This window comes from Mauremys mutica, chromosome 1 (assembly GCF_020497125.1).
Source record: "Mauremys mutica isolate MM-2020 ecotype Southern chromosome 1, ASM2049712v1, whole genome shotgun sequence".
In the NCBI taxonomy this organism is placed as follows: Eukaryota; Metazoa; Chordata; order Testudines; family Geoemydidae; genus Mauremys; species Mauremys mutica.
The window spans coordinates 202384851-202405263 of record NC_059072.1 but is presented as its reverse complement, the minus strand read 5'-3'; the positions used below and the strand labels follow the sequence as shown (position 1 = coordinate 202405263).

General features: G+C 40.0%; 1 protein-coding gene across 1 annotated transcript in view; it reads left to right on the top strand.

Annotated features, from left to right (window-relative positions):
* Window positions 1-20413, top strand: part of HLCS (holocarboxylase synthetase) — a 218871-nt gene that overhangs the window by 55020 nt on the left and 143438 nt on the right. The window contains exon 6 of the mRNA XM_045002444.1: window positions 9269-9537. Within this exon, the coding sequence (XP_044858379.1) occupies window positions 9269-9537 (269 nt within the window). The remainder of the gene's footprint in view (window positions 1-9268; window positions 9538-20413) is intronic.

Genomic DNA, 20413 nt, shown 5'->3' with positions numbered 1-20413 from the left:
TGCCCTCGTGTGCCAGCAGTGGACTTTTCCTGCTGTCGGCCGTCTGTGGTGCCAGTGTTCTGGGCTAGAATTGCCATCGCTTTTTCTTGGCTGGCACCAATCTCCCTTGCTGCCACATTGGATGCTGGTTTGTTTCTGTTGGATTCAGGGGATGATACGGGAGCCCTCGGGGGCTAATTTAACACCTTTAAATTTGTGTGGCTGTTAAGCAAAAGCACTGTGTAATATAGTGGATAAAGTATGTGTGTGTGCATGCACGCTTTTTATATTTTAAAGGTATTGAGCTCAAATCCTGTAGCCTGTAGTTTTTTATTAATTTTTCCTCCCATCAATGCTATTATAGATGAATTCTTACTCCTTTTCTAAAATACAAATATAAAAAGGTGATACCTTAACCAAATACTTCACATGTGGAAATAGCCAAGGTAGGGGGAAAAAAAAAGTTTAGCCATATGAAGGTGTGATGTCTATAAAAACAGCTACACTAGAAATGGGTCATTCATACCCTCCTCTAAACTACTACTACTATTTCCCTGTGCAGTCTTCACTAGCAGTTAAAAATTGTAATAAATATACAGTCTTACACAATTTATGGTAGGCTCAATCAATACTTCTCAAATATAAAGACACATACTTTATTCACTAGGCAACACTATTTTTGCTTAATATCCATGCAAACTTAAATGTGTTAAACTAGCCATTGGAGGGCTCCCATGTCATTCCTGCAAGCCAGAGGAAACCTATTGAATTACAAGAGGAAAAAGAAATTTATATAGGGGCTGTTGAGTTTCAACAAGGTTCTCCTAGTTCACCATTTCCCCCTTTCAGGAGAAAGAAACCAGTCACACACCCTTCATTCTCACCATGCCTTGTAAAAGATCTACCCATTTTAATTTACACATCATCCATGATGCCACTCTTCCTGCCTCAGTAGTCCAGGTATGTCCCACTCTTTGGGAATTGCTGGTGAGATCTTCATAATATGCTGCTGCTTTTTTAAAACATACTTTAGTAAGCAATGAAGTAGTTAAACATTGACATTTACTGTCATCATTGGGAACCTGGAAGTGGTGGGTGAAAGTTCTACAAAAATGCAGCACAGCAAATTACATTTTAAAAAGGGATTTAAAAGAAAGTTGATGAATAGTATTACATTAAATACACTAACACAGCTGTTTTATTCCTTTGACTTGGAGATGGTGTGGATTTGGGGCATAGTGACACAGATGTCCTTTGCCCCAGCCCAGTATACTTAACCTCAGGCTAATAGATGTTGAGTAGATTTTTTTTTTTTTTTTTTTTTGAAGACCAGAGTGTGCCAACTTCCCATGATTTTTTTAAACAAGTGGACACTAAATGGATTGGGGATTTTTATTAGTTCCATTTTGCATTTGTTTGTTTAGATTTACTCCACCTGTTTATTCCTAACTGACTTCTGTTAAATTGTAAGCCACTTTACAAAACGTGGGGTATAAAAGTAGCCTTATTGAGTTGTACCCATTACAGTTGAAACTCTTTTGAACTGAAAAAACTGATTTTGGGTGTAAGAATGCGTTTAAGTAGGGATTAAGGTTGAATTTAGAGAGGTCACATACAAAGTAGACATCTGTATTAGAGCACTAAAGAGGAGATGTGTATCTGGAGATTATAGTTGGCACTTTTTACATGGTGACTTATAAATGTTTTTTTCATTTTGTAATGTTTTTCCTTCAGGGATGAGATTGTTTCGGGGAGGTTTACTTTAAAAACTAAAACTAAGGAAATGGGTAAATCAGTTTTTTCTCATAAAGTTCCATAAGAATAGAAATACCATCATTTCTCAGATGCGGCCACTGTGGCCGCATGCAGCCACCAGGGGCTTTTCTTGTGGCCACAGCTTCTTGGGCAGTGACTGGGGGTGGGGAAGGGAGAAAGCCCTTCAGGGCCACCGGCAGCGGTTGGGCCCTGCCCTCCTCTGGAGCCACAAACGTCATAGAAGCAGGCAGCTAATGAGTTCCTCATCTTCCTGGGTGTGGTGAGGCTCTGGCTTCGGGCTTCAGCCCTGGAGTGGCAGGCAGCATGGGGCTTCAAGCTCCAGCCCTGTATTCTGGCTGCAGATGCTGGCCTTTGGCTTAAAGTGTATGAAAGAGAAATTGAACAGTGTGCAAAAGGTCTAGAGCAGGGGTTCTCAAACTTGGTTCACTGCTTGTTCAGGGTAAGCTCCTGGCGGGCTGTAAGCTGCTTTGTTTACCTGAGTATCCGCAGGTACGGTCACTCGCAGCTCCGAGTGGCTGCGGTTCACCGTTCCCGGCCACTGGGAGCTGCAGGAAGCTGATTCTTGATGGGTGGAGCAATGTCCACGATGATCCTGTTGTATGTGCTTATGTGACAACAGAAGAAGGGATGCACATATAGCAGAATACTTACAAGAAGTAGCAGTAAAAGCTGTAACAAACTGTGGAAAAAAAATCACATGTCTAGCACATTGGTCACAGACAATGCTGCAAATGTATCCAAGATGGGAAGAAATTATTTAAAAGAGAGTGAAGAGAGTCCCAAGCTAATAATATATGGCTACAGTGCTCATTTGATGCACCTCTTAGCCAAAGATTTCAGTGTTCCAGAAATAGAGGCTAATGATGTTGAAATTGCAAAATACTTCTGTAACAACCACTTTGCAGCAGCTGCTCTGAAAAAAGTGGGAGGAACCAAGCTAACTCTCCCACAAGACGTGTGATGGAACTCAGTAGTGGACTGTTTTGAGCACTATATCAAGAACTGGCCTAATCTGATGATAGTTTGTGAAGAAAATCGTGAAAAAACTATGCTGTAAGAAGCTTGGTGCCAGTTATGAAAAATCATTGGTATCATACCTAAAAACTACTCATTTGAAATCCCAGATATGATCAGGAAATGTCTAGGAAGACGCATTTGGTTTATCTCTTTTTATTTCTTTATGGCTTGTGGATTCCTCTGTGCTAATCCCAGGTGCTTTTGTTTTGCTGATAACCTTTAAACTGGACCTCAAGAAAAGTATTCTTGATGCTTAATCCTTGTAAGTGGTTTTTTAAATCTAGCAATAGCCTGAGTTTCCAGATGTATTTTCTTTCTTTTTGTTTTTAAAAAAAATATCTTTTTTTTTTAAGAACAGAATTGGATTTTTGTGTCATAAGAGGTTTGTGCACATGTTGTTTAATTAGCTGGTGGCAACAGCTGATTTCCTTTGTTTTTCTTTCTCAGCTCTTCCTCGGAGGGGTGAAAGGGCTTGAGGGTACCCCACAGGAAGGAATTCCCAAGTGCGCCTTCCTCGGTTCTTAAAGGGGATTTGCACTTGGGTGGTGGCATCCAAGGTCAGACAAAAGCTGTAACCTTGGGAGTTTAATACAAGCCTGGAGTGGCCAGTATTAACTTTTAGAATCCTTGTGTGCCCCCACCTTCTACACTCGAAGTGCCAGAGTGGAGAATCAGTCTTGACAGATGCATCTAGAATGCAATATAAAATTACATCTGTTGGTAAGAAATTAAAGCTAAGTATTAGTAACAGATAATAGGTTACTATATGTAACACATGATAATGGCATATAAAGACTTTATCAGCAGGAGTTTGGGAGTACTACATATTACTTTAAGTGAAGTCTTAAGTGCAACACAAAGATCAGCCCAAAGAAGCACTGCTAAAAACGTTTATGCCACTTCATCATTAGTTGTGTATATGCGAAAGCTAAGCATTTGAGAGAGTTTGAAAAACATTATTGGAACTATTTTCCATCTGTAAGGTCAGGTGCCTTAGTTGTCTTGAAGCTCAGTGGGCAGAGTTTAGAGGAGCTACAAAAATCGAAAAAATGACAAAGTAGCATTTCTCGACCTAAACATGTCGCTATTTAAAGCCTGTTGTCTCAGGCCCTTTTGTGGCTAGAAGCTAGTGCTGAGTCCCATTGGGGAAACACATTTTCCTTACTGCATAGAATAAAGTAAAAAATTTTTTTGCACTACAGGATTTCAAGATCGTGACTTCAATGTATAGAAAAAGCTGTAGCTTACTCAGGAAAGAATGGTCCATCCTGAGATTTGAGCAGATGTAAATTTTGGGGAGGAAATTCCATAGCTGGAGGGTAGAAACAGGTCCACTATTTTTTTTTTAAATAGACAGTGGTGTTTGGAATGTTAGATTAATTCCTTGGGAGAAGAATTAGTGGGAAGTAAGCATGTGTCATAGCCAGACATGTATTAATTGTGCTGCAGTTAAGATTCTGGACTGGAATTCAGGAGAGTCTGAGTTCAGTTTTAGCTCAGAAAGGTGCTGAGAGGATAACTTAATGTTTGAGGCACTGAAATACTGCAGTAGTGGGGGCTGCATAAGTACCTAGAGATTGATATCTATCACCTCTATATGTACCTAGTTACACAGATCTGTGTGCTTTTAAACTTTGCAAGTGCTTTCTGTTTAGAAAAGATCAGAGCAAGAAAAATGAATACATAAGCATTTTTATTAGTAAACAGTGTGTGATTTTGCTCAGTGTTAATTCTTCTGTCTCAGATAGCATGAGAGGAGAGTTTGCTGGAACTGAATAAGTAAGTAGGCTGAATTTAGAATTTGCTCATTTGTATAAATTGGGTTATTATGGTCATTATTTAATGTCTTGGGGAGTCATTTGTCCACAAATTTCAGATCTATAGCTCCTTCTTTCCCTGGTGCACCAGAAATGTTTAATGTATATAGGATTTGAACACTTGGAAAATAGCTTATAAGTTACCATTTTCTTTAATCCTTTCATCAGTAGCTTTAACTTCCTTTCTTGCCTTAGCTTCAGTATGTTGCCTACTGGTGTACCTGTGATATAGCTACTTCCATTTTATCTTCTGTTCCTAGCTTATTAGTAGATATCTAGTCCAGTTTAGATTCATAGGTCATAAAATGAGTGGAGAAAAATACAGCAAAAAAACAGTTTTTGTGTGTGTAGGTGACTGACTTTTTGCTCCTTGTACTTGGCCTAGATTTGGAAAAGTCCCAGCATCATCTTTTCTTTGGCTGTTTAGAAATAGTAGGTGTTTTAAAGAGATGGCAAAACATTAGGGGGGAGGGATAGCTCAGTGGTTTGAGCACTGGCCTGCTAAATCCAGAGTTGTGAGTTCAGTCCTTGAGGGGGCCGCTTAGGGATCTGGGGCAAAAATCAGTACTTGGTCCTGCTAGTGAAGGCAGGGGGCTGGACTCAATGACCTTTCGAGGTCCCTTCCAGTTCTAGGAGATAGGTATCTCTTATTATTATTATTATTATTATTATATTATTAATTTCATATAAACCCCTCTACAATAGCATTAGATAAATCCAAAAAGTTTTACTAATGTGGAGCTGCTGTGTCAGGATATCTCAAGGACCTGTGTGGTCCCAATCACCCATCCCCTTAACTTTGTCTTCAGTATAATTTATTTCACATTTCTAAGGCTCTGTAATAAAAGGAAGAGAGCTGAGCATCTAGGAGCCTGTGGGATAAGTGTGTGCTTATACTTTATACATCTTGTGTCCTGTTTGAAAAAAATTTAATTCACAAATCTATACAAACAGCGTCATTAGCTGTGACAACAGAGCAGAATGGCCAGTGCCTTCTTTACACTGAGAATACTGAGTTCTCTTAATTAGGCAAATGCTTTTATAAGGTCTTTGCTGGCTTCTTTGTTATTCTGTTTTAGCTAGTTCCTTAGGCCTGGTCTACACTACGGGTTTATACCGAATTTAGCAGCGTTAAACCGAATTAACCCTGTACCCGTCCACACAATGAAGCCCTTTATATCAATATAAAGGGCTCTTAATATCGATATCTGTACTCCTCCCTGACGAGGGGAGTAGTGCTCAAATTGGTATTGCCATTTCGGAATAGAGTTAGTGTGGCCGCAATTCGACGGTATTGGCCTCCGGGAGCTATCCCACAGTGCACCATTGTCACAGCTCTGGACAGCAATCTGGAGTCGGATGCACTGGCCACATAGACAGGAAAAGCCCCGCAAACTTTTGAATTTCATTTCCTGTTTGCCCAGCGTGGAGCGCTGATCAGCACGGACTTTACGGGAGATACTGGATCGCTTTATGGGGAGACAAATCTGTTCTATCAGAGCTCCGTTCCAGAAGACGAAATGCCAAAGTATTTGAAAAAATCTCCAGACAGAGGCCACAGCAGGGACTCAACACAGTGCTGCGTGACAAGCATAATGGAAAGCCAGAGAATCAAATGGACGCTCATGGAGGGAGGGATGGGGGACTGAAGACTCCAGCTATCCCACAGTCCCCGCAGTCTCTGAAAAGCATTTGCATTCTTGGCTGAGCTCCCAATGCCTGAAGGGTCAAAAACATTGTTCCGGGTGGTTCAGGGTATATCTCGTCAATTCTCCCCCCCCCCCCCCCCGTGAAAGAAAAGGGAAAAAAAAAAGTTTCTCGCCTTTTTTCAATGTCGCCGTATGTCTACTGCATGCTGCTGGTAGACGCGGTGCTGTGGCACTGAACAGCAGCATTCTCTCCCCTTCCTTTCCTGATGGCAGACGGTACAAAATGGTGGAAAACGGTCCTCATCATCCCATGAGTGCTCCTGGCAGGCCTCGGTGAGGTCGGCTGGGGGTGCCTGGGCAACAATGGGAATGACTCCTGGTCATTCCCGGCATACGGTGCAGAAGGATTGAAAACCGTCCTCATCATAGCAACTGGGGGCTGAACTCCATCAGCCCCCCCTTTCATGTCTAATGAAGATTCTGTACTGCATGGACTATCATAGCAGCGGGAGGTTGCCTCCCCCTCATTTTATCTCACTAAAAAGTCAGTGTTTCTTATTCCTGCATTCTTTATTACTTCATCTCACAAATTGGGGGACACTGCCACGGTAGCCCAGGAGGGTTGGGGGAGGAGGGAAGCAACGTGGGGGGGGTGTTGTTGCAGGGGCACCACCTAGAATGGCATCATTTCTTCAGGATCTCTGGGGCTCTGACCTGGAGCGGCTGTGCTCTCTGGTTCTCTAGTACACTTGCCCCATATTCTAGGCAGGACTGACTCTATTTTTAGACAAAACATAAAGAAGGGAATGACCTGGGGAGTCATTCCCATTTTTGTCCATACGCCCCTGGCCGACCTCAGCGAGGCCAGCCAGGAGCACCCATGACAGCAGCAGACGGTACAAAAGGACTGATAACCGTCATCACCAATTTCCAATTGCAGATGGTGCTATAGCTGGTAACCGTCTCTTTAACCTTGCAAAGGCAAATGAATGCTGCTGTGTAGCACTGCAGTACCACGTCTGTCAGCAGCATCCAGTACACATACGTTGACAGTGACAAAAGGCTAAACGAGCTGCATGGTTGCCATGCTATGGTGTCTGCCAGGGCAATCCAGGGAAAAAGGGCGCGAAATGATTGTCTGCCGTTGCTTTCACGGAGGAAGGATTGAGTGACGACATTTACCCAGAATCACCCGCGACACTGATTTTGCATTGGGATCTCAACCCAGAATTCCAGTGGGCGGGGGAGACTGCGGGAACTATGGGATAGCTACGGGATAGCTACCCACAGTGCAACGCTCTGGAAATCGACACTAGCCTCGGTACATGGATGCACACTGCCGAAACAATGTGCTTAGTGTGGCCGCGTGCACTTGACTTTATACAATCTGTTTTAAAAAAACGGTTTATGTAAAATCGGAATAATCCCGTAGTGTAGACATACCCTTAGTTACCCTGGCCAGTTCAAATAAGGCCCTACCCAGATTGGATTTAGCAAGATTTAGGTCCAAACTTATCAGTAGTCACAGCCTCTTCTGTCAGCCTTCTACTGAGGAATCATTGTTCACCATTATGGAAATGCTTTTTACTAAGTTGTTGCAACATTCCCAGTAAAGTCTATCATAACTCTGAGTCATATGACCTGTAGCATAGAAGCCTAAGTGGTTAGTATGCTAAATCACCCACTCAGTGTGGGAGTATCCATGTGTTTTAGATTGCCTCACCCACTCAGGTATGGAGCCAAAAAATGTCTGTACAGAGTCACCAACAGACTTGTTGTAGGAAAGGGGTTGGACTCGGAGGCCAGGAAGCTGCAAAGATGGTTGGGTTGCAGGTCAAGGAAGTGACAAGCAACCAGCCAGACCAGGGCAGATCAGGCAGATCCTAGGGAGGGGAAGCCTAGAAAATGTAGGCTAGTTTTTTCATACTCATCTAGGAGTGACCCTTTTGATATAAAAAGAACAACAACGAGGAGTCCTTGTGACACCTTAGAGACTAATACATTTATTTGGGAATAAGCTTTCATGGGCTATAACCCACTGCATCAGATGAAAAATACAGTAGGTAGGTATAAATACACAGTATATGAAAAGATGGGAGTTGCCTTACCGAGTGGGGGGTCAGTGCTAATGAGGACAATTCAGTTAGGGTGGATGTGACCCATTTCCAACAGTTGACAAGAAGGGGTGAATATCAGCAGAGGGAAAATTACTTTTTGTAGTGCTAACAAGGCCAATTCAAATATGGTTGATGTGGCCCATTCCCAACAGTTGACAAGAAGGTGTGAGGTTTCAGAGTGGTAGCTGTGTTAGTCTGTATCAGCAAAAACAGTGAGGAGTCCTTGTGACACCTTAGAGACTAACAAATGTATTTGGGCATAAGCTTTTGTGGGCTAGAACCAACTTCATCAGATGCATGGAGTGGAAAATACAGGAGCAGGTATAAATACATGAAAAGATGTGAGTTGGCCTACCAAGTGTGAGGTTAGTCTAATGAGACAATTCAATTAACAGCAGGACACCAAGAGAGGAAAAATAACTTTTGAAGTGGTAATGAGTGGCCCATTTCAGACAGTTGACAAGAAGTTGTAAATAACAGTAGGGGGAAATTAGGTTTAGGTTTTGTAATGACTCAGCCACTCCCAGTCTTTATTCAGGCCTAATCTGATGGTGTTCAGTTTGCAAATTGTGAGTATCAGCAGAAAGAAAATTATTTTTTGTAGTGACCAGGCCTTGTTAGCACTGACCCCCGACACACACACTCGTTAAGGGAACTCCCATCTTTTCATGTGCTGTGTATTTATACCTGCCTCTGTATTTTCCACTCCATGCATCTGATGAAGTGGGTTATAGCCCACGAAAGCTTATGCCCAGATAAATTTGTTAGTCTCTAAGGTGCCACAGGGACTCCTCGTTGTTTTTGCTGATACAGACTAACACCTCTGAAACCTTTTGATATAGACATTCTCAGAATAAAGTTTATGTGCATTAATGTGCAGTTGTGCATATTTCTCTCATTTTCCTCTCTACAGGAAAATCGTATTTCTTTTCTGAAATGGCTTGAAAAAAAAGTAGATGTTGAAGGATTAATAAAATCCAGCAAGATGACCCTTAAATTTGTCTCATCTTACAAGCCAGAGATGGAGATAACACAATCTCTCATACCAGTCGTCACTATGGGAGGCTTCTCATCTGAACACTTCAGCCTGCACACATATCAACACAATCTGGAAACAAAGACGCTTGGGAAGATTGTTCTGTTTGCTGAAGTCACATCAACAACAATGAATCTTCTTGATGGGTAAGGTGCTGGTGTAGACCATCTCAGATAAACATTTTAAATTGTGATTCACCTATAATGAAATACACTAACCATACAATGTTCAGCATGAAATTGAAAACTTTTCTCTTTGACTTAGCTTTTGCTCAATAACCTCTATATACACACAGGCTGTTTCTCCTATTGATTGAGAAGTAAGAAGGAAAGAGACTGTTTATTTATAAACACTTAAGAAATGCTCGATTCTATGGTAATGGAGGCCTTACAAGTATTTAGATGTTTTTGAGAAGGAGAACTTAGTGCACCAATTACTTTCTTGATAATAGGACTTAACCATTATTTCTCCTGTTGCAAAATGTTAATATTTGTAATGTTTTGTGAAGGCATTACATAAGCAGATATAGAAGACTCGGGATTTTTCTAAACCTTGTTGATAAAATAAAAAACAAGTTTTCTTATTTAAAAAGTCATTTATTTCTTTGTAATATTATATAATTTTTTACATTCTGTTTAATACTCTTTTAGGTGATATGAATATTTCACTATCAAATTTCTTTTTTTGTTTCCAAACATTCATTAGAGTTTAAAAATACTTTTGAGCAACACATAAATGACTTTGGTAACACCTATGCAGGATGTCTGTTGAGGGAACCCCCCCACCCAATGTGATGTTGTGGAACAGTTGGCCAGATATGCAATCAGTTAAGTCATCTGAAGGGGGAGGGATAGCTCAGTAGTTTGAGCATTGGCCTGCTAAACCCAGAGTTGTGAGTTCAGTCCTTGAGGGGGCCATTTAGGGAACTGGGGTAAAAGCTGTCTGGGGATTGGTCCTGTTTTAAGCAGGGGGTTGGACTAGATGACCTTCTGAGGTCTCTTCCAACCCTGATGTTCTGTGATCTTAGCTGTGGTCACAGTTCATTAGTTAATCAGCAAGAAGAGCTGTTGCTCTTCAGCTATAGAGCCCAAACTGTAGGTCTTATATAAACTGAATTTAAAGTATATTTTCTTGGTAAGGGAATAGATGGATTTGGTTAAAAAAAACCCCACCATATTTGAACAAGAATGAGTTTGGATTAGAATCATTTTATAGTAGTTTAAATTTTATGCTTAAATAGCTAGTTGACAGTGTTCATTAAATATTAGCAGTCTTTTCTGTGGAATTTAATAGTAATAGATCAAGGGATTTTTTTTAACCCATGAATTTAATACATTTTTCCTGAAATATACTTTAAACTGATTCATAAATAGGATTTACAAAGTTTCTTAATTTATCCAGAAATCCAGAATAAACTAGAAAAAATCAAAAGCAAGTTTTGAAAATTTGAAGACTTTAACACTGTTCAGCTAAATTATTTTAATTAAACTATTAATTGTATTAACTAATTTAATAATTTAATTAAACAATTCCTTATTAAGATGAAGACAAAACCTGTTAATTTTTCTCACTATAGGTGAAAGATATTGCTATTGAATATTTTTTTCCTTTTTTGTTTTTGGCACGCTAATTAAAAGTTAGCTTAAGTCTAAGGAGGAAGAATAACTTTTTATTTTGGCCCCAGTCCTGCAACTGGATCTGTTTGTGGGAGCCCATGCACCTGTGTGCATCTCCATGGATTTCATTGGCAATCCACAGAGACACAGGGGTCCATTCTTCTGGATTTTATGCAGATTTGGTCTTCATTTTTTAGTGTGGGATAGTATCTTTTGTTGTATAACTTTAAAAAACTCACTGCAGGTGAAATAGCTACTCAGATCTGTTAAGATGAAATCAGAATAATCATTGTGTCTGAATAAACTAAAGACATGATACTTCAGTTAATAATTAGAGATCACATCATGGTAGGGGTCTATGGTAGACCACCAAATCAGGAAGAGAAGGTAGATGAGTCATTTGTAGAACAAATAACAGAAATATTCAAAACATAAGACATGATACTAATACAGGACTTGAACTACCCAGACACCTGTAAGATGGGAAAACACACAATTTCCAGTAAGTTCTTGGACTGTGTTGGGCAAAACTTATTTGTTTCAGAAAGTGGAAGAAATAACCTGGGGGACAGCCATTGTAAACTTTATTCTGACCAACAGGGAGGAATTGGTTGTGAATCTGAAGGTGGAAGGCAAGTTGAGTGAATGTGATCATGAAGTGATAGATTTAATGATTCTAAAGAAAGGAAGGAGTGAAAGCAGCAGAACAAGGACAATGGATTTCAAAAAAGCAGGCTTTAACAAATTCAGAAAACTGATGGGTGAGGTCTAATGGGAAGATAATGTAAGGGATAAAGGTATACAGGAGAGCTGGCAATTTCTCATGAAGAAAGTATTGAAGGTGCAACTGCAAGCTATCCTGATATGAAGGAAATATAGGAAGAATAGAAAGAGGCCTTGTGGCTTCATCAGGAGCTCTTTAATGACCTGAAAATGAAAAAGGAATCCCACAGAAAGTGAAAACCATGGAAGAATAGCTAAGAAGTACAAAAGAATTTCACAAGCCTGTAGGGATAAGGCTAAGGTACAAAATGAGTTACACCTAGCAAGACAGTAAGAAAGAGGTTCTTTAAATGCATTAGGAGCAAGAGAAAGACAAAAGAGAGTGTAGGTACTCTACTTAACAGTAAAGGAGAGCTAATAACTGGTGACCTCAAGAAGGCTGAGGTGTTTAATGCCTATTTTGCTTCAGTCTTCACTAAAAAGGTTAGTGGTGACCACATACTCAACACACTTAATATTAACAACATGGGGGGGAGGAATGCAAGCCAAAATAGGGAAAGAACAGGTTAAAAAATATTTAAGTACGTTAGATGTATTCAAGTTGACAGGGCCTGAGGAAATTCATCCTGAGGTACTGAAGGAACTAGCTGAAGCAATCTCTCAACTGTTATCAGTTATCTTTGAGAACTCATGGAGGATAGGTGAGGCCCTTCTCATGGAGAAGGGCAAACATAGTACCTGTCTTTAAACATTGGAACAAAGAGGACCCAGAGAATTATAGCCTAACTTTGATACATAGAAAGATACTGGAGCAAATTATTAAACAATCAGTTTGTAAGGGGATAATAGGGTTATAAGAATAGCCAAAATGAATTTGTAAAGAACAGATCTTGCCAAACCAATCTAATTTCCTTCTTTAACAAGATTACTGGCCTACTGGACAGGGGAGAAGTAATAATCCAGATATGTCTTGATATTAGTAAGGCTTTTGATACAGTCTCACATAACATTTTCATAACTAAACTGGGAAAATGCAGTCCAGATGAAATTACTGTAATTTGGGTGCATAACTTGTCGAAAGACTATACTGAAAGAGTTGTAGTTAATAGTTTGATTTCAACCTGAGAGGGCATGTCTAGTGAGGTCTCAACTCAGTCAGTCCTGGGTCTAGAACTTTTCAGTATTTTCATTAATGACTTAATTAATGAAGTGGAGTATATGCTTATATAATTTGCAGATGACAGCAAGCTGGGAGGGGTTGCAAGTACTTTGAAAGACAGGATTAGCATTCAAAATGACAGTGACAAATAGGAAAATTAGTCTGAATTCATTCAGTAAAGACAAATGCAAAGTATCTTGCCTAGGAAGGAAAAGTCAAATGCACAACTACAAAATAGGGAATAACTGATGATAGTACTGCTGCTGAAAAGGATCTGAGGGATTATAATGGATCACAAATTGAATGAGAGTCACATTGTTATGTGATGCAGTGATAGAAGAAGGCTAATATAATTCTGGGATATATTAAAAAGAGTGTCGTGTGTAAGACACAGGAAGTAATTGTCCTGCTTTACTTGGCACTAGTGAGGCATCAGCTGGAGTGCTGTATCCAATTCTGGGCGCCCCACTTTAGGAAAGATATGGACAAATTGGAAAGAGTCCAGAGGAAAGCAGCAAAAGTGATAAAAGGTTTAGCAAACCTACCCTATGATGAGAGGCTAAAAAAAACTAGGCATGTTTTAGTCTTGGGAAAAGAAGACTGGGGGGGGGACCTGATAAGTCATCAAATATGGTAAATGCTATTGTAATGAGGACAGAGCTGGGCTTAATCTGCATCAAGGGACTTTTAGGTTAGATATTAGGAAAAACTTTCTAACTGTAAGGGTAGTTAAGCTCTGGAATAGGCTTCCAAAGGAAGTTTTTAAGAACACCTGTCAGGTACGGTGTAGGTAGAGTCCTACCTCAGTACAGGGGTCTGGACATGATGACTTTTCGAGGTCCCTTCCAGTCCTATATTTCTGTGATTCTATACATTTGCACTGACATTTGTTTCAGATGATGCAATGATGATAAGAATATCTTCACTTTTGAATGTTAGGTGTTATATTGCTCAAACTACAGTTGGGATTTCATTAGATATCATGTTAAGTAGGATCAGACCTGGTCATTATTTGAGATCTTCAAGAAAAAGATAAAGGTGCTGCAGAAAGTGGTGTTGGCATTCCAATAAATCAAGGGTTCTCAAACTGAGGGTCGGGACCCCTCAGGGGGTCATGAGGTATTACATGGGAGGTTGTGAGCTGTCAGCCTCCACCCTAAACGCCGCTTTGCATCCAGCATTTATAATGGTGTTAAATATATAAAAAAGTGTTTTTAATTTATAAGGGGGGGTCGTACTCAGAGTTTTGCTATGTGAAAGGGGTCACTAGTACAAAAGTTTGAGAACTACTGCAATAAATGTAACTTTTCCTTCTGATTCCAAACTTAGGCCCTGATCCTGCAGACCCCTGGGGCACTTGAGTTAGTTAACCCACATTTGTCTTTGGTCATATCAGCTTAGCACGATGATGGAACTGACCGAAGTCTTTCCACCACTTTGTTTTGTATCAGTGACACGCTGTCTGGAGTGGCTCACAACCATGAGTGCCTGCTTCAGGGCAGATTGTTAAAAACAGGTCAGACACCCCAAACTAGTGCTATGTTCTACAATTAGATTTCACCAATCCAGTAACAAATGTGAACTCCTGGATCACTATAACAGTCGTACCATGGAGTCACAGACAGTCCCCTGAGACCAAGAATCAGCAACCTTTGGCTCGTGGCCCACCAGGGTAAGCCTCCTGGCAGGTCGGGCCGGTTTATCTGTCATGTCTGCAAGTTCGGTCGATCGCGCTCCCAGTGGCTGTGGTTCACCGCTCCAGGCCAAGGGGGTTGGAGGGATGCGGCAGCCAGCACATCTCTCTGCTTGCGCCGCTTCCTGCAGCCCCCTATGGCCTGGGATGGCAAACCGCGGCCAGTGGGAGCTGGGATCGGCCGAACCTGCGGACACAGCAGGTTAAACAAATCGGCCCGGCCTGCCAGGGGGCTTACCCTGGCGGGCTGTGTGCCGAAGGTTGCCGATCCCTGCCTGAGATTCTCAATCTATCTTGCCACCCAGGCAAGCTGGCCTTAATTATAAATGATCATTTACACCGAAAATCACTAATTATTCAGATTGCTTCCACTCCCAAGAGACCAGTCACTCACCCCGGATCAATTGGCACCCTAAATCTTACATTAAAGACAATGCCTGTAGCCAATCCTGTAATGAACTATTTAAAGGTATATTAACAAGGAAAAAGAAAGTGTGTTTATATAACTACATCGCTCAGGGTGTGGGTTTTTCACACCTATGAGTGACGTGGTTATACTGAAATAAGTGTGCAGTCTAGATCTGGCCTTAGTTTAATGTCTCTTGCCCTGTGAGAGTTCAGACAGCAAAGAGATGACAGATTTTTCTTGTGAGCCTGTTTTATCTTTTACCTTTGGCCTTCTAGTCCGTGAGATGAGCTCTCTTGCACATAGCATTTCCAAGGTGTAATAGGGCTGTCACCAATTCTTAGTACTTTGATGTTTCTTAATGGCCCATTTAATCTTGATTGGCCTCCTTAGTAGGTGCAGGGGACAATTCCCATGCCTAGATTCACATGTTCAGAGCAAACCTTTTCAAAGTTATAAAGTAAAACTTACATTTTTCCTTATAGCATGGCATACAGGCATTACAAGTGAGATTAATGCATGCAGCTACTTACAAGCATTTCATAGTCTAAACAATAAATATATTCTTGTAAGACTAATGCCAATTCTGAACAAAACGAACATTCAGGTGACCTGGTTTGATTTCCAGCTATGAGTTTATCAGTTCTTAGCTAACACCTGCAGCCTTGGCCAGAGCTGGCACTTTGGTTTACCAGCATCACAACCAGCTTCATGGATTTGTTCATCTTTAAACCTTTTTGTTCTGTGCCACCGTGTCTATCCTTTGTCTTCCCCTGTTTCTAGTTTCTTTCACTGTGGTATGTATCATCATGTAAGGTATCCTTCCCATGTCCATTATTGACATGTCCATGCAGTTGTCTTTCTTGACTCTTCTGAAACAATGTTATTTCTTACCCTAGTCATTTTCCTATTAATTCATTTTTTCTGTTTTCTGCAGTCTTGAAATTCTCAGTGTTCCCCTCAGTCAGTTCATTTTTGCAGACAGTATCTTACATTTGTTGGCTTTACTCATATTCCCAACTTTCTGAGCCATACAGTAGTATTGGTGGGACACCTTTCTCTCATACATTGGTTGTTGCTTCCAGATCTAACAGTTTTCTGAATGCAGGAATGTCTAGTCCAAATCTTATTTTTTATGTCATTTTCACAATTCCCATTTTTTCCCACTTGTTCTAGTTCTTTATCTCTGAATTTGAACTTTACTTCTTCCTCTTGTTTTCCAGTTGCCGTTGTTTTGTCTTCTTGTTGCCAATATTCAGTCTATTCAGAGAATGTATGGCATCCCCATGAAATTGATCAAGCTAATAGTAAATATGAAGAGAAAATTGATGAGTGCAGTGAGAGTAAACAAGAAGCTGGCAGAATGGTTCAGAAGGACCGTAGGATATACACTATCATAAGATTTGTATAACATGGTCTGTCTTGTTCTCGTATGCAGATGTTAGCACTTGATGTCTAGGTTCTGTAACCAGAAGATGGCCTCTCTATCAAGGGAGGCTACTTGTTGTAGATTGCCTTCCGGATATCAGGTTGGGGACAGTCTTCCACCATGTGAGTTTTTGTCTGCAATGCTGGGAGGAAACCACCACAGCCTCGTCCATGGTTGTGGCAACTCTGGTCAAGCCAGAGAATAGCCTGTTGAGCCTGTGATCAGGTGACCAAGGCAGCAGGTGTACGATGGACTCCAGACTTTACTTAATGACTTAGACTCTTTCCCACCGATGCTTCCAGTCTGTAAGGATATATCTTTCAGCTCCCTAGCAATGCTAATCGTTCGTGCATGGAAACGGGCCAGTAACCCTCTTGTCGAAGAGTGCGTGAGCTGCTGTAACGAAGGAGTCTTGAGCCATCAGGTGAGGCATTGCAGCCCGGACCAAAGGAGAAGAATTCTTCCCTTAAATACAAACAGACCTTTGAGTTGGTACTGGAAGCAGTAATGGAATGGCTGTAGCACTGAGATATGAAACAAGACAAGTCATGTTATTTGTGAGGGCAGTGAATAACCTTAGATTTGCAGGCAATCCTGAAGTCATAGCATTGACCAAGGAGGATTTAAGAGAATAACTGATGAGGGAGATTGGGAAAACAGAAAGTTTGACCCCCATGAGTAGAGCCAATTTAATCAACTACTCATATGCTTAAGTGTTTACAGGACTGGATCTAAGATTTTTCTTAGCAATGATGCTATTTGAAGTGTTGGCTTTCAGATGAGATGTAAAACAGAAGTCCTCATCATTAAATAGCCTTTTGTTGGAGAAGGGTATCCTGGCCAATTCTAGTATGGACAATTAAATTCTGCCTACTGAAAGCCTCCTCCTTAATTAGCTAAAGTATAAGTTTTGAAGAGTGTGGCTGGTATTATTGTGGCTGCATTGTTGTGGTGGGCAATATATTCCTTATACAATTGCAGCTTGCAATTCAGTGAAGCTCTTTGAGGCTTTAAAAGCCAGCCATTCATAAATGAAATGTCTATTCAAGAACTATTCTGGTGTCTTTAATTGAAAACATAATCGAAATAAATCAAGTGTATATTGTACTTAGCACAGATTTCCAGTGAGTCATTATGAAGTCAGTAGAACATATAGTGTATTACTTTCTTTTAGCCATCAGTCCAAAGTTTTAAAAAAAAAAACCAAAAACACTTCCTGGAAGCAGGTTTTATTGGAGGTCCAGGCCAAAGGAGAATCTCAGAAAAAAGTATCTCCTTGCTTGCACTAAAAAAAAAAGTAGCTATTGAAGACCCTGATAACGCTAAGAGTTCCATTAAAAATAGTGTGTGTTTCAGTTCAGGCTTGCATAGACAGACCAGTTTTATAACTGCAGATATTGGTTTTTGACACTTTCAGGAAACATTATTTGATGAAAGCTCTTGATTTTTTTTGTCATTATCTAACACATGCTTTGCACAAATATTGCAACTTTCCTTTATTTCAATAATTATACTTCTTCGTAATACTGTTTGTGGCCTGAGTTCTTTAGCGGTGCAACAAATGCAGAAAAGTGTCTACCCTTAGAATAAATGTTTCCAACTCTATAGAAATGATAGCTCTTAAAATTTGCTAAATCTAAGTCAACTGAAAAGGTGATATAGAAGTCACTCAAAAGGCATTAAACTATGGTGAATTAATAAATATGGCAAATTGTTAATATAATGTAGATTACAAGTATGCCATTTAAGTTTCAGAATGTAAGATGATTTGAGGTTTTCCTTTACCTTTTCCACAAGTTGAACCTTAGTCTTTCTTCCTTCTCACTCCCCCGAACCTACATATCCACCAAAAATTAAGACATAGAAGGAGAAAGTAGGCTGGAACTAATTTAATGGCTGAGTGACCTCACAGTAGAGAAACAGCCGGAGCCTAATAGAGGTCTTTGTCTATATTTCCACCCTGGCTGGTAACGTGCCAGTCAAAAGTCAAGCAAAAGAAACAGGTGGAAACTATTAGACCTGTCATAAAGTTTGAAAAATTGATTCTGGAGTTTAAGTGAATAGATTGAACTTGACAGTGTTGTCCTAGAGATTCTAAGGGAAAATTCTGTAGCTTAATTTGAAATCCCTTGATTATTCATTAGCTCTCCAGATGGCTTGTATTGATGTTTTACATATATTAATATACACACTGTATTATCGTTGGCATAAAATTAAATGTACTATAGTAACCTACAAAGCGTGCATACACCTTTAAGTACCTTAAATTGAAGGGTATTAGACTAATTGTAAAATAAAGATTTGTTTAGATATTTAGACTGATCAGTAATGCTTTTATGATTTTACATTAGATGTTACTGTTACTGAATCCTTTGAAAATATTATTTAAATTCTTACTAATGTGTTCATTATTTATTAAATTAAAATTTATAATGATCATCAGTACTGCAATTAAAGTCCCATTCCAGAGTTTTTGTCTGTCAGTCAAAAAGATCTGTCACCAAGTCACCTGAATAGGTTACCCTTTCCAGTACCAGGCCCCCCTAGCATGTGTGGGATTGTACGATTTAGCATAGGCTCATTAGTTTTAAGGATGCAGCTGGAATAGTGATACAAGTAATGCACTGTAGGGACGTATTTGTTAGGCCCGGGGCACTCAAGAAATTGATAAAGAAATATTTCTAGCACACTTCTATTGACTGGAATAGTTTGTTCAAAAAATGTTAGAATATTAATTAGGCATACATGGTGAACTTATGGTTTTATTCTTTAAAAATTTATAGTTGATATCAGTAATGTTTTATATTGTAGAAGGGTTGGTTTTCATGTGTATAAATACAACATATGATCTATATTAAATGCCTAAAGGGGTGTGTGTGTGTGTGTGTGTATCTATATCACTAATTAAAATGCTATTGTAGGGCATACTCCACCCATATATAATGGGAAGAATGAGCTTAAAACACTCAGTATGATGCAGTAGCTGTGGACAGGACACATGACTTTATTCACACAGCAGGATAGTGAATTTTAGTGTAGGAGCAGAGAGGACTAAATTGTTCTCATATACCTGATAAATAGGGATATTTAATTAAAATGACAGTCAAAATAAACAGTGCTCAATGGTTTAAAAAGCCCTGGGTGGGGGGTGGGGAGGGGTCCTCTGCAATGCTGGGATCTCATTTGAGGTTTTCTTCTAATGCCCTTTTAGGTTTGTATAGCATGAAGTTCACCAAATTGTGACTTCTCTTGTGTTTCTGATTTTGAGAGGTGATGATTAGGATTTGAAATCAGTTTTAAAATTCTGTTGCAGTTATTTTATTTAAAGAGAATCAACAGTGAAAGGTGTATACAATTGTGTTGCTGATACTTCTGGGAAACTGATAGTGAAGGGAAACTGAAAAAGCAGTTCAAAAGAACAGATAATTTTAGGTTGGGAGAGAAATAGTGATCTACAAATACATGGAGACCTCTTTCTGTCTGCCCTCTATCATGCTTAAGCCTTACCTCCTTTAAGTCCTGGCCTAAACCATACTTATTCCCAAAAGCCTGTACTATTGCCTTCCCCACATAGATAACTGAAAACTTGAAAAGAAGGTAAAACAAAATTGTGGAACTAAGATGACCTATGCAAGACTTTGCCATGCAAGTGCACTGTTTTTGTCACATTCTGTCCCTTGTGCTTACCTGTTTAAGGCACAATCTTGCAGAAGCTCTCACTGTGGTTCTATCTACATAGGCAAAAAGTGTCTCTTTCAATAGTTATCTTAACTTGACTAAAAACCTCCTTTAACACTCATGTAGACATAGTTTGCTGTGTTTTAGATCATTAGAGCTATCATGTTGGAGCCTAAACTCAGCTGGGATTTAAAAAGCACCTTTGTCGATGTAGACAAGCCATTCCATAGATAGTTCCACTGATCTCCTACCTTCCCCTCCCTTTCCCCCTATAGATATCTTGCAGGGTCTAGGCCCTTAAACTGTAAACTCCACAAC